The sequence below is a fragment of the Lepus europaeus genome, chromosome 5, assembly GCF_033115175.1.
Source record: "Lepus europaeus isolate LE1 chromosome 5, mLepTim1.pri, whole genome shotgun sequence".
In the NCBI taxonomy this organism is placed as follows: Eukaryota; Metazoa; Chordata; class Mammalia; order Lagomorpha; family Leporidae; genus Lepus; species Lepus europaeus.
In genome coordinates this window covers 77,704,904-77,717,233 of record NC_084831.1, presented here as the reverse complement: position 1 = coordinate 77,717,233, position 12,330 = coordinate 77,704,904, and the positions used below count along the sequence as shown (strand labels likewise).

Here is a 12,330-nt window from a genome sequence, read left to right as displayed (position 1 = left end):
CTGCACAGTGGAAGAACTCTGGGTGTCTGCAGAGGGTTCCCTCCAGTGCTCAGCATGGTCTTCATTAGCACTGGCATGCAAGAAACCACTTGAGTCTGGGGAAGAATGACCCAAACAGATTAGTGGGAACAATCTTTGAAGATCATGTAGGGGTAGATAAAGTACTTTTCTCCACCTGCAGAGAGGAAAATCTCATAACTGAGGAGCACTGGTTACAGTACAAAGAAGGATCTTACCTCAGTATAAGAGCAAAAATCAATACCTTAGACTAAACGCAGCTCTGGTCCTGCCTAACCAAACTTAAAAAGCAAAACTTGAAAGGAACAAACTCTTTCCAAGTAACTTAAGGCCCTTCTAGGATAAAGATTGAGCATATTTATGAGAATACAAAAAATATCCAGCATTCAACAAGGTAAAAAATCACAATGTCTGGCATTCAATAAAAAATTAGCTGGCATGCAAAAAAAGCAGGAAAATATAATACATAATGAAAAAAAAATCAGTCAATGGAAATTAAGAAATGATATGAAAGATAGCATTAGTAGATAAGGACATTGAAATAACAGTTATTACGGCTATATTTTTTTAATGACTGTGTCAATAAAATTTTATTTACAAAAATAGGCAGTCAACCAGATTTGACTTGTGGGATATAGTTTGCTGATGCGTGTGCTAACAATGGCTATATTTTAAGCTAGATGCATTGTGGCACAGTGGGTTAAGTTGTCATGTAGGATACCAGCATCCCATAATGAAGTGCTAACTGAAATCCTGGCTGTCCCACTTCCAATCCAACTCCCAGCTAATGTGCCTGGGAAGGCAGGGGAAGACAGCTTAAGTCCTTGGACCCCTGCCACCAATGTGGGAGACTTGAGTGGAGTTCCAGGCTCCTGGCTTCAGTATGGCCCAGCCTCGGCCTTTGCAGCCACTTGGGGAGTAAACCCAAATGGAAGATGGAAGATCTCTCTTTCTCTCTCTTTCTCGCCGCCTCTCTCTCTTTCTTTCTTTTTTAAAGATTTATTTTATTTATTTAAAAGACAGAGTTGGAGAGAGAGAGGTCTTCCATCTGCTGGTTCACTCCCCAGATGGCTGCAAGGGCCGGAGCTGTGATGATCCGAAGCCAGGAGCCAGGAGCTTCTTCCAGGTCTCTCACGTGGGTGCAGGGGCCCAAGGACTTGGGCCTTCTTCTACTGCTTTCCCAGGCCATAGCAGAGAGCTGGATTGGAAGAGGAACAACCAGGACTAGAACCAGTGCCCATATGGGATGCCGGCGCTTCAGGCCAGGGCCTTAACCCACTGCACCACAGCACTGGCCCCTCTCTCTTTCAAATAAATAATTCTTTAAAAAAATAAGCTAGAGGAAATATTGAATATTTAAATAGTAATATTGAAGACATATATTTAAAACACTCAAGCTGAAGTTCTAGAGATGAAAACTACAATTGTCTGAAATGAAAAATACAGATTTAATGAAAACTAGGCCCACACACAGATCTCAGAAATAAAACACAAATACTCATCACAGGGAACAAAGAAAATCACACACTAAGTCTCATAATCAAATTGCTTCAAACACCAATCATAAAGAAAACATTTTAAGGTGACAGAAAAAAAAAAGCCCACATAGATACCAAAGAACAAGGATAAAAAGATGAAGATGAGGTACAAATCAAGGATGCCTGTTTTCATCCCTGTTGTCAGCTTTTTACTGGAGATTCGACTTAGTGCAATAGGAAAGGAAAAGAAATAAAATGCGTTCAGATAGGGAAAATAGAGGTAAAACTGCCTTTATTCACAAGACATAACTGTCCATATTTATAAAAAGATCTACAAAATGTCACAACTGAGTTTAGCAAGACTGTAAGCTACAGATCTACAGACAAAATTCAACTGCATTTCTATACACTAGCAATGAACAATTAGAAATTCAAATTTAAAAAGAAGTGCTACCTGTAACAGCATCACAAACATGATATCTGTCTAGGAATACATCTGACAAAAACATGCAAGACTTGAATACTGAAAGCTATACAAAATCACTGAGTGAAATTAAAGATTTAACTAAATGGAGAAATATACTGTGTTCATTTGTTGGAAGACAAATGTAGTGTAGAGGGTAAAGCTACCACCTGAAATGCTGGCATCCCATATGGACACTGGTTCGAGTCCCAGCTGCTCCACTTCCCATCTAGCTCTTTGCCTTGGCTTGGGAAAGCCCAAATGGCCCAAGTCCTTGGGCCCCTGCACCCGCATGTGAGACCCAGAAGAGGCTCCTGGCTCCTGGCTTCAGATTGGTGCAGCTCCCGCCATTGTGGCCAACTGGGGAGAGAACAAGCAGATGGAAGACCTCTCTTTCTCTCTCTGCCTCTCCTTCTCTCTGTGTGTAACTCTTTCAAATAAATAAATAAATAAATCTTAAAAAAAAAATTTAAAGTCTTTCCAAATTGAAATATGTCAACGCCAACTGAAATGCCATCATGCTTTTAATTTTTGGTGGAAACTGATGACTGATGAGTTGATTCTAGAATCCATATGGAAAGCAAAGAGCCAAAAATAACCTTAAAAAGAAAATGTTAGATGGCAAACAATTCCTGGTTTTAGGCTACAGTTTTCAAAGCCACAGTTATCAAAACGGTGTTGTGTTGGCATAAGTGTATGCAAAAACATCAATGGACCATAATAAAGTCTAAAAATAAATTCATACATATATGACTGATTATTTTCAACAAAGTTGTAACATGTTTGATCCAATGGTGCTGGGAAAATTGGATATCCATAGGCAAAAAACAAACAAACCAAACACCATTATCACCACACCAAAAACAAAAAACAAAAAACTTCAATGCTTACCTAACAAAAATTAACTGAAAAGTCATAGTGCTAAGTCCTAAAATTACAAAACTTTAGAAGATAACCATTGTGACCTTGGGTTAGGCAAAATTTTCTTAGATATGACACCAAAAGCATTAACCATAAAAGAAAAAGTTGTTAAGTGGGACTTCATCAAAATTTAAAAACTTCTGCACTTTGAAGAACACTACAGAGAGAATGAAAAGATAAGCCACATGCAGAGGAATATATTCTCAACTCATCTATATGATAAAAGACTTGTATTCACAATATATATAAAAAAAACTCTACATGACAAACATGGAAAAAACTAACCCAACAAAACTGAGAGCAAAAGAGTTGAACAAGACTTTGGCTAAGAAGATGCAGGGATGATAAATAAGCATACAAACAGATGTTCAATATTGCTAGTACAAAGAAAATGAAAATTAAAACCACATGCAATATAATGTCTAATATGAAAAGGATTGCTCGCACCAAATATGTGAGGGCATGTAACGACTAGAGCACTGGAACACCGATGTAGGGAATGGAAATGGGACAACTAGTTTGAAAAATGGCTTGGCAGTTTCTTAAAAAGTAAGCATGCACCTACCATTCAGCCCAGCCAATTCCATCCCTCAGTATTTATGGGGAAAAAATGAAAACATATGTCTACACAGAGACTTGCACATGACTATCACAGCAGCTTTAGTTGTAATGGCTAAAAAATGGAGACAATCCAAATGACTATCATCATGCGGATGGATAAACAGTAAACAAATTGTGGTATATTCCTTTCTACAATGGAAAATCACTCAGTAATAAAAAGTTATGAACTAAGTAATAACATAGGTAAATCTCAAATTAATTTTGCTAACTGAAGGACACCAGGCCACATATACATACACATGAGGGGCTTCAAAAAGTCACGAAATGCATAATAGCTTTTAATTTTCATTTTCCATGATGTTTCTGAAGCTCTGTTTGTTTGTGTGTATAATAAACATAAGCATATATATATATACATAATTATGTGTCCACTTATATAAAAATCTAGAAAAAGCAGGCTACAGTGACAGCACATCAATGGATGCTTAGGGATGTGCAGGCAGGAAAGGAGATGGAGAGATTACAAGCAGTTATAAGCAAACTTGGGGGTGATGGATATGTTCACTATCTTAATTGTGGCCACAATTACACAGGTATACACAAATATGTGAATTACCAAATTTTATACTCTAAACACATGCAATTTATTATATGGTCATTATACTACAATAAAGCTGTTCATTTTAAAGTGGATTAAAGTAAAATTGGGGGCTGGCGCTTGTGGCACAGTGGGTAAAGCTGCCGCCTACCAGTTCCAGCATCCCATATGGGTGCTGGTTCAAGTTCCGGCTGCTCCACTTCCAATCAGCTCACTGCTAATGCTTCAGGGAAAGCAGCAGAGGATGACCCAAGTCCTTGGCCCCTGCACCCACATGGGAGTCCCAGATTAAGCTCCTGGCTCCTGGTTTCATCCTGGCCCAGCCCCAGCTGTTGTAGCCATTTGGGGAGTAAATCAGAGGATGGGAGATCTCTCTCTCTCTCTCTCTCTCTCTCTCCTTCTGCATCTCCTTCTCTGACTTTGGAATACAAAATAAATAAACAAATGAATGAATAAATGGATAGATCTTAAAAACATTTAAGTAAAATTAACAGTTCAGTTTTTCAGTTACACTAGACACATTTCAAGTCCTTAATAGCTCACAGACCTGCGGCTACCGTTTTGGAAAACGCCAAGTACAGAACATTTCCATCACTGCAGAAAGTACTGTCACACAGCCCGGATTAGCTCACATATAAACATCCATTTCTTCCATTCCTCTTACAACTACCTATACCAAACTGCAAGAATGTGAGAGGGGCAGCACCCTAAACCCTGCACCAAAGAACAAATGAAACTTCCAAACGTGAAACCCTTTGAGAAAAAAAAAAAAATCGCACTGACATATAAATCACTCAAGAATTTTAAAAACTTGATTTTATTAAGTCAATTTTAATGTAACTTTGCTGTGAAGCAAACTATACCTTCTATTCATGAACATATAGCACATTGTCTCATTTAAATATCACAGTTTCTACGGATTACATTTAATTAGTTTCTTCCAAAGCTCAAGTTTACAGCAAGTTTAAACTAAATGACACAGAAAAAAATGAAACAGATAACACTCTCTTGGTACTTACTTTCTCCTTGTAATCACAGTGATTATAGCTTAGCTATAACTCCTAAATGAGAATACACATTTCTTTAATATCCTCACAGACTTCTTGGAAGTTGGCTTTTTGCTCTGTTTCAGAGTACTATGCTACGTAATGCAATAAAATTTTCTATTTAAAAGAACCAAGCATATAACTCTTATACAACAAATACGAATATTATCAGAGGTTTCAAATATGATAACACACGTTAAAATGGAACATCATGAAACATTTCACATTCAACAAACAGCTCATAACATCACAATAGGGAAGTTGTTAAACTTAGTATTCCTACTGAAGCTTTTCCATTCCTTTACTATAGCTCTCAGTTTGGATAGTGAGAAGTGATTTTATTAAAAAAAAAAAAAAAAAAAAAACTCAAACTCCATTTTCTGTCCCCACTCTAGTAGCATAAGGTCTTGGAAGGCACAGGCTAGGTTGCTCTGAGTTTTTGTTTCAATAAACAGAATGCAGGGCTGAAATCTTCAGCCACCCTTGCTCCAAAGCCTGATAACGCTCACCTTTCAGGCACATTCTGATGTCTGAGTCATCGATGTCTTGGAAATGGAAGACAGAAAAAGGCAACTGGGTGGGGTTAGGGGGAGAAGTGAGGCTGGTGGCGAGTGTAGACAAACCAAGACAACCCCCAAACTGTATTTTAGTAGCTAAACAAAAAGTACTAAAATAGAAACCAAGTCCCTCTGTGGTCTGCAGAGGCAGAACTCAAAGCCAGCTTCACTTACTTTTTCACACCGACAGAGCCATTTTCCTTGTTTTCCATGTCAACAGATAGCATGGGAAGGCTGCAGGGTTCCTTTACTTCAGCAACTAATCAATAAGGGAGAAAAGCTTGTGTTTAATTCTTAGAAAGTGAGAGAAGAATAGATATTCTGAATCGGAAACATAATGGTCCCTTTTACAGCTTCACACCAGTTCACGTCTGTTTGTTTAAACCCCCAGTTCCCTCAGCGATTGGAGAGATGTGATTAAACCTAAAGGACTGGAGGAGACGGATTGGGGTGCTTTCATCTGTACTGGCACTGCCTGCCCTGACAATAAGCATTTGCAAATGAAACTGAATCCTCCTTCAAAACAAGTGCTGTGTGAACTGGCACAGCTTCCACCGGGTGCCAAGCTTGCACTTAAGACATTGCAACTCAGAATCGAGTCAAAGTAGAGAAAAACAATCCTGGATCTCCTCCCCCTCCCACCATGGGCTGTGATTTTTTCTTTCCTTATTGTATTTTTCCCCCTACTTCTCAGGCTTCTACGTTTTTTTCATTGCAATGCAGAAGGGCACTTAAAGCTTTTGTCAGCAAGTATTCCCCTACCTCACATATTCACAAGCAAAGACTCAAAAACCCCATCTATGAGATGGCCATGCTGTGTTAATGCAGGAAGGTCACAAACACGCCAGCCAGCCCTAGTACGGAAAGGTGGTGCTCTGTGTGTGTGTGTGTGTGTGTGTAAGTGAGCCCAGGCAGCTCATTATATTTATGTAAAATCATCAAAATATTTAAGGAGATATAGTAGCATCCATCACTCTTTTTGTTTAGTAGGATGAGGGAAAAAAAATTAAAATCCTGTGATAAAATAAAAGCCCTCTACAATCAATATGCAATTAGCAAGATGAAAACGTTATGAAAAAACTGCTTTAAGAAAAACAAACAAAACAAACAAAAACTAGTCCTGAAACGTGTTTGCTGTTATCCAGCTGAAGCCATAAATTAAAGACATTTTCTCTCAAATCACTTTATACTTCGGCACTCCTTCTCTAGGGATTACTCCGAAACGGCAAGTGCATCATTTAGTATATTCACAAGATTTTATCACTGTTAGAGAAGTAGATGATTAGCAAATAACACTGTTAAGTGTGGGCTAATCTTTACTCTTGAAACACACACACACACACACACACAAACTTCCAGTTGCTAAGCCACTTAAATAATTGCTAGAGAAAGCCAACATTTAATACACATATAGATATTAGCATCCGTTCACACTCCGTTACAGAGTAGACAGGAACAGAGTGCTGCTGCTCCACGCTACCAGAATGATTTCACATCAGTTGGAAACTGTTACACATTCACCATTTTCTAAGCATCTCAGAAAACAAAACAAAACAAAACAAAACACTCACATTGATACTCTGCAACATCACACTACACGTTGCCTTATTATTATTACTATTCTTTCCCTTTTTTGTGGAAGAGTAAAAAGAAAACCTACCTATAAGCAACTAAAACATATCATTTTTTATAGGCTTATCAAGAACAGCCAAAGAAACCCCAATGTTTTCTTTCACAAAGTAGGCTGGCAAAGGAATTCAATAAGGAGGTACAATTTGACACAGTGAAATAAAACCAGGCTGGCTCGCAGCCAACATGACGTTAGGAATCACACACAAGCTGCACCAACTGCCTTCTGGTTCATGGCTGACTTTTTAAAGCTACAGTGTGCCCGTTCACTTTTGCTAACTACCTTCAGCACAATTAGTGGAAGAGAATGAATCACAAGTCTAAAACTGCAGAATTCTCAGCACACCTGTCTTGTACAAAGGAAAACAAACTGTCTCAATAGCCTTTTATTATCTCCCTCCCCTTTATTGTTGCTGCATACGTCTCTGGTGTTTTTCTGAGCATGAATGTCACGTTTCAAACTATTTCTTTTTCTCCCCTATGGGAAAAATACGCTAAAAAGAGAGACGAAGGCAGTGCTTAGAGGCTACAAGCAGTGACCACTCAGAAGCTGCAGTTCTGTGTCACTCTTTTTCCCTAATAGAGCTTCGTCGACAAAGTTCCCAGGGCTGGCTTTTAGTAATCTCTTTGTGAGAATAAGGAAAGCACTGCCCAGCAGCAAATCCTTTCACTTCATTATGCAGGAAGTAACATATTTCAGAGAGGATGCAAAATAGATGACCAGATCTCCTGAAAACGCCCACATTCCTTCATTTTGGCATTCATCCTACCCAGTGAAGCCAGTCAAAATTCAAACTGAAATAAACAAAACATTACTCTACAAAACAAAAACAATTAGTTCTGGTAGGCTTAATTCTGTTTATCCCAGTTGCACATAACGCATAATTCAACATATTCAGCCAACTTTTACAACCTATTGAGCACCTGGGACTGTATGAGTTACATATGAATAAGATGATGGGGTGCCAACTCCTAAATTCAGTGTCTCCCAACCACCACCTTAAATCAACAATTAAGGAAACTGGGAGGAGGTTAGGCAAGTTCTTTTCAATTGCCCTGGTCAACCTCAGCAACTGTGCTTGGCTGGGAACCACTGCTGGAGGAACAACATTCCTGCCCATTAACTGCTCTGTGCACACACTGAAAACACAGAGGGGTCTCCTCTTCACTGAAATAAACACCCACCACCATTTGCACACTTCTAGGTCAAGGCAGCAACAAAACCAGTCAACATCGCACTGAGAATACAGGTTTCCCCAGGAACCTATAAAATCTTAACTGCCACTGCTGTAATAATGTGTAGATTTGGGGCAGAACTGAGCTGCAAGCTGCCTGCCCCTTTTTCTACTGTAATCTTGAAGGGCACTAGATTATAAATTTGGAACCCGAATTTCAAAGTCAATTTCTTTTTCTTTCAACTTACTTCAAGAATGGTATCAGAAATGGACTTCCTGAAAGATCATGGCTGGGAAGGACTTCAAGTGTTCTCTCTAACCATCTTTGCCATTGCCCCCAAACAACAATAACTCGGGGACCCATTCTAAGTGTTTATAAATTGAGTGCCATGTTTTGAGCATAGGACGTTCACCGCAGTGGATCAAAAACCATGGCCCCTTAGGGGAATAAAGAGCTCTTTCACCAATAGATTCCATAAAGTGTTTGGACTTAATCTGAATTTTCTGAATTAACCTTCAACCAAATCCAAATGGAACGGGGGGTGGGGGTGGGGGGCAATGGGAGACCTGGACTGTGAGTGCTCTGGGCAGAGGGAGGGGAAGGAGGAAGGAGGCATTGCTCAGAACAAATACACGTTCAGCTCACCACATTCTCTCACCGAGCAACGGGGGCAAAGGAAAGGTAGTTCCACCCCACCACTCCTTAGACATCACAGGAGGTGGGCTCCCGTGAAGCTTTGCCAAGCAGTTCTTCCTACACAGAGAAGAGGATATCCCCTTCCACCTCGCCTGCTGTGATCACAAGTTTGTGTTGAGCCAGTGTATGGTGATGTAAATCACTCCCATTTTATAAAAAATAAGCCCCAAAGGCCACTACATTCTGACTACAGGAGGTTCCACTCTCCAGCTAGTTCTGACTTTGATAATAAGTTGCCATTTGTGAATACAAACACATACACCAGCACTCACCCACTCCCTCCTCACCCAACGCAAACGGTCCACATGGAGCCTCTTCCCCGCGGGGCACAGAGCTGTGTGGGTGTCACGTGTGTGCTGTGAGTGGCTGTCGGTCGTGCAGTGACACTGCAGTGTATGAGGGGTGGGGAGCACAAGACGCCCTGCGATCCAGCACAGGACGGCAAGTGCGGCATTGACCTGTAGACCTCAAGCGTCAGGTTCCCCCGGAGGCGGGGAGGCGGGTCAGGAAGGGCGGGAGACTGTTGCCTTTGATTTTTTTGTTTCGTTTTGTGTTTTTTAAAACACCGTTGCGGCCCCGGGCAGCGCCGTCCCACAGGAGCCGCCCGCCCCTGCCCGAACTCCCCGCACCCCGAAGGGCGTCTCGGGGAACGCGAGGGGTAGCCCGGAGTGGGCGGCGCCGCAACACTCGGGCAAAGTTTCTGGCCACGACTTTGCAGGAGAGAGAGTTTGTGCTCAGTTTCGGGGCGCCCGGGAGGGCCAGTCTCCCGGAGACCGAGCGTGGGGGCGTGGCGCTGGCAGGGCCGGCACAGCCGCGCCGCCGCCGGCCCGGGCACGCCTCGACCCCCAGCGCCCTCCGGAGTGACAGGAGTCCACGCGACAAGCTGCAGGAGCACCGGACACGCGGCAGAGACGAGGGCGGGCGGGGGCCTTCACGGTGCGCTCTTCTGTTTCCTTTCTTCCTGCCGGACCGAGAGCGCGAGCGCGCCCCCAGCCCGGCCGCACCGCCCAGCACTTACCTCCCGCGCGGAGCTCGGCGGCAGCCACGCGCCCACCCTGAGCCGCCGCCGCCGCACGCGCGGGGCACGCCGGGAGTTGTAGTCCGCCGCGGCGGGGGGTTCGCGGGGAAGCTCGAGGCCGGCCCGCGGAGGGCGGGAGCTGTGCTGGGGCCTTGGGACTATGGGAGCCAACTTCCAGGGAGCCGAGGGGAAGGGGTTTTCAGCTTAAGACCATCCTTCCGATCCTAACTCGCTCGTGACAACCCTGATGAAGTTTTCAGCTAAGTTTGGCAGGAATGATAAGCAGAGATTTCCTGGGTGGAACTCAGAGATTTTAGCGCTGTGGTCTCCCTTCCCTGGGCATGCAGAGGGAGAGCGGATGTTTGCACATTACGCTTGCAGAGCGCTTTATAGCACTATTTGGCTTTGCAAAGCACTCTTAATTGGTTCGTTATATTAAAATGATCGAGCACTAATTGGGATTTAGACAGAGCGAAGTTCACATTGTAGGGTGTGCTCTGTGTCTGTACCTGCTGAGACTGGAGCCACCCTGCCCTTTGCATTTCCCTAAACCAGCTCTTAGCTGGGAAGGGAGAGTGAGGAGGAGGGCTAGGAACAGACGTGGCGGACACAGTGTAAGAAGAGGAGCCGTGCTCAGCGCTGTGGCTTAGCAGGTTGAGGCTCAGCCTACAGCTCTGGATGCGGTTTGAGTCCCAGCTGCTCCACTTCCGATCCAGCTCCCTGCTAATGCGCCTGAGAAAGCAGTGGAAGGTGGCACAAGTACCTGGGCTCCTGCACCCTCGTGGGAGACCTGGAAGAAGCTCCTGGCTCCGGCTTGACCCATCCCTGGCCGTTGCAGCCACTTGGAGAGTGAACCAGCTGATAGAATGCTTCTTGCTGGCTCTCTAACTCCGCTTTAAAAATCTTATATATATAAAAAAGGAAGACTAAGAGGAGACCCTTGCTGTGGGAGACTGCCTTGAAATGGCTGATGAGTAAACTCTTACAAAATAAGAAGATAAGACCAAAAGGGCAGATGGGATAAGGGTGGAGGCCACAAAAATTGTGAGCAGGCTAGACGTACTGTAGAAAGGTGGCATCAACTGCAAAAGAAAGCAAAGCAAAAACAAACAGGACTTTAGAATCCAGAGGAATGGAGTCCAGGTGGGTGGATGTGAATGACCAAGTGGGCAGTTACAGATGTGGATCCGGTCGTTATGTGTAGAAAGAGAGTTGTGAGTCGGTTACTTGGGAGAGGTAGTTGAAGGGCAGTTGGAGTGGGCCAGGGGCGGTGAGGAAGCTGACAGTGACCCTAGGCTGGAACTGGTGAAGGAGGAGAGGGGATGCTGCAGGAGTGCCTGACACAGGAGCCGAGGGAGGGAGGGAGAGGCGGGATGAGCACACCAACAGGTCTCACACTACAGAGAGGTAGCCGACGAGAGCAGACGGGCCACTAGATTGTACACCCATAGCCTATTGGGAGAGAGATGCAGACAGGGATTGTTTGGAAATTTACCAGAGTGATGTTGCTTGCGGCAGCAATGAGAAAGGCCGCACTGCTGGAAAAGACCTGATGGACAAGGTTGTGAGGCCTCTTCCATCGCCCAGACAGTCCTGCACGGCGAGACTTCTCCCACACCCCACTTCTCTGTCCCACTACTCCTTCACCAGGGGAAAAACCTGTTTACAATTATCTGAGCCTAGAATCAATTTCACTTGGGAACATTTGTGTTTGTCACACAGTTTTAAGCTACAATGCATTTTCCTAGGATGCAATAAACGGAGTAGTGATATGCTGGGTGGAATGTGAATTGTCAGTACAGTTCATTTTGTAGCTGTGCATTTCTTGGTGATTCTACAGACGGACACAGCTACTTCATTGTGCCTTTTAGTTCAGAAATGCCTTAGCAGCTCCATAGTCAGTCGTTTTATTATATTATACATGACTTTACTTTTCCCTTTACACTACAGTTAACTCAGGGCTTTGATTTAATTTAAATGTAAATGTGTAGGTAGTTTAACTGTCACTTCACAATAGTAACTAGTATATTATTATATAAAGTAGTAACTAGTATATTTGTTATGAAAAGGAGGAATTGGATTTGACAAGGTTGAGAATCACTTATTCGTTCAATGACTGTTTTGAGTCCCTCCTATTCTAGATAGTTGGCATAGATCAATATATAAAAC

At 43.0% G+C, this 12,330-nt stretch overlaps 1 protein-coding gene across 2 annotated transcripts in view; it reads right to left on the bottom strand.

Annotated features, from left to right (window-relative positions):
* Window positions 1-9,563, bottom strand: part of SAMD13 (sterile alpha motif domain containing 13) — a 57,139-nt gene extending 47,576 nt beyond the window's left edge. Inside the window, exons 1-2 of one of the 2 annotated variants that reach the window (XM_062191632.1) lie at window positions 9,431-9,563; window positions 5,817-5,901 (exon numbers count right to left, since the gene is read on the bottom strand). In XM_062191632.1, coding sequence (XP_062047616.1) covers window positions 5,817-5,869 — 53 coding nt within the window. In that variant the 5' untranslated portion in view covers window positions 5,870-5,901; window positions 9,431-9,563. Of the gene's footprint in view, window positions 1-5,816; window positions 5,902-7,302; window positions 7,388-9,430 lie in introns of those variants that run through there. The other variant, XM_062191631.1, reaches the window with a different exon arrangement.
* Between the last annotated feature and the right edge of the window lie 2,767 nt (window positions 9,564-12,330).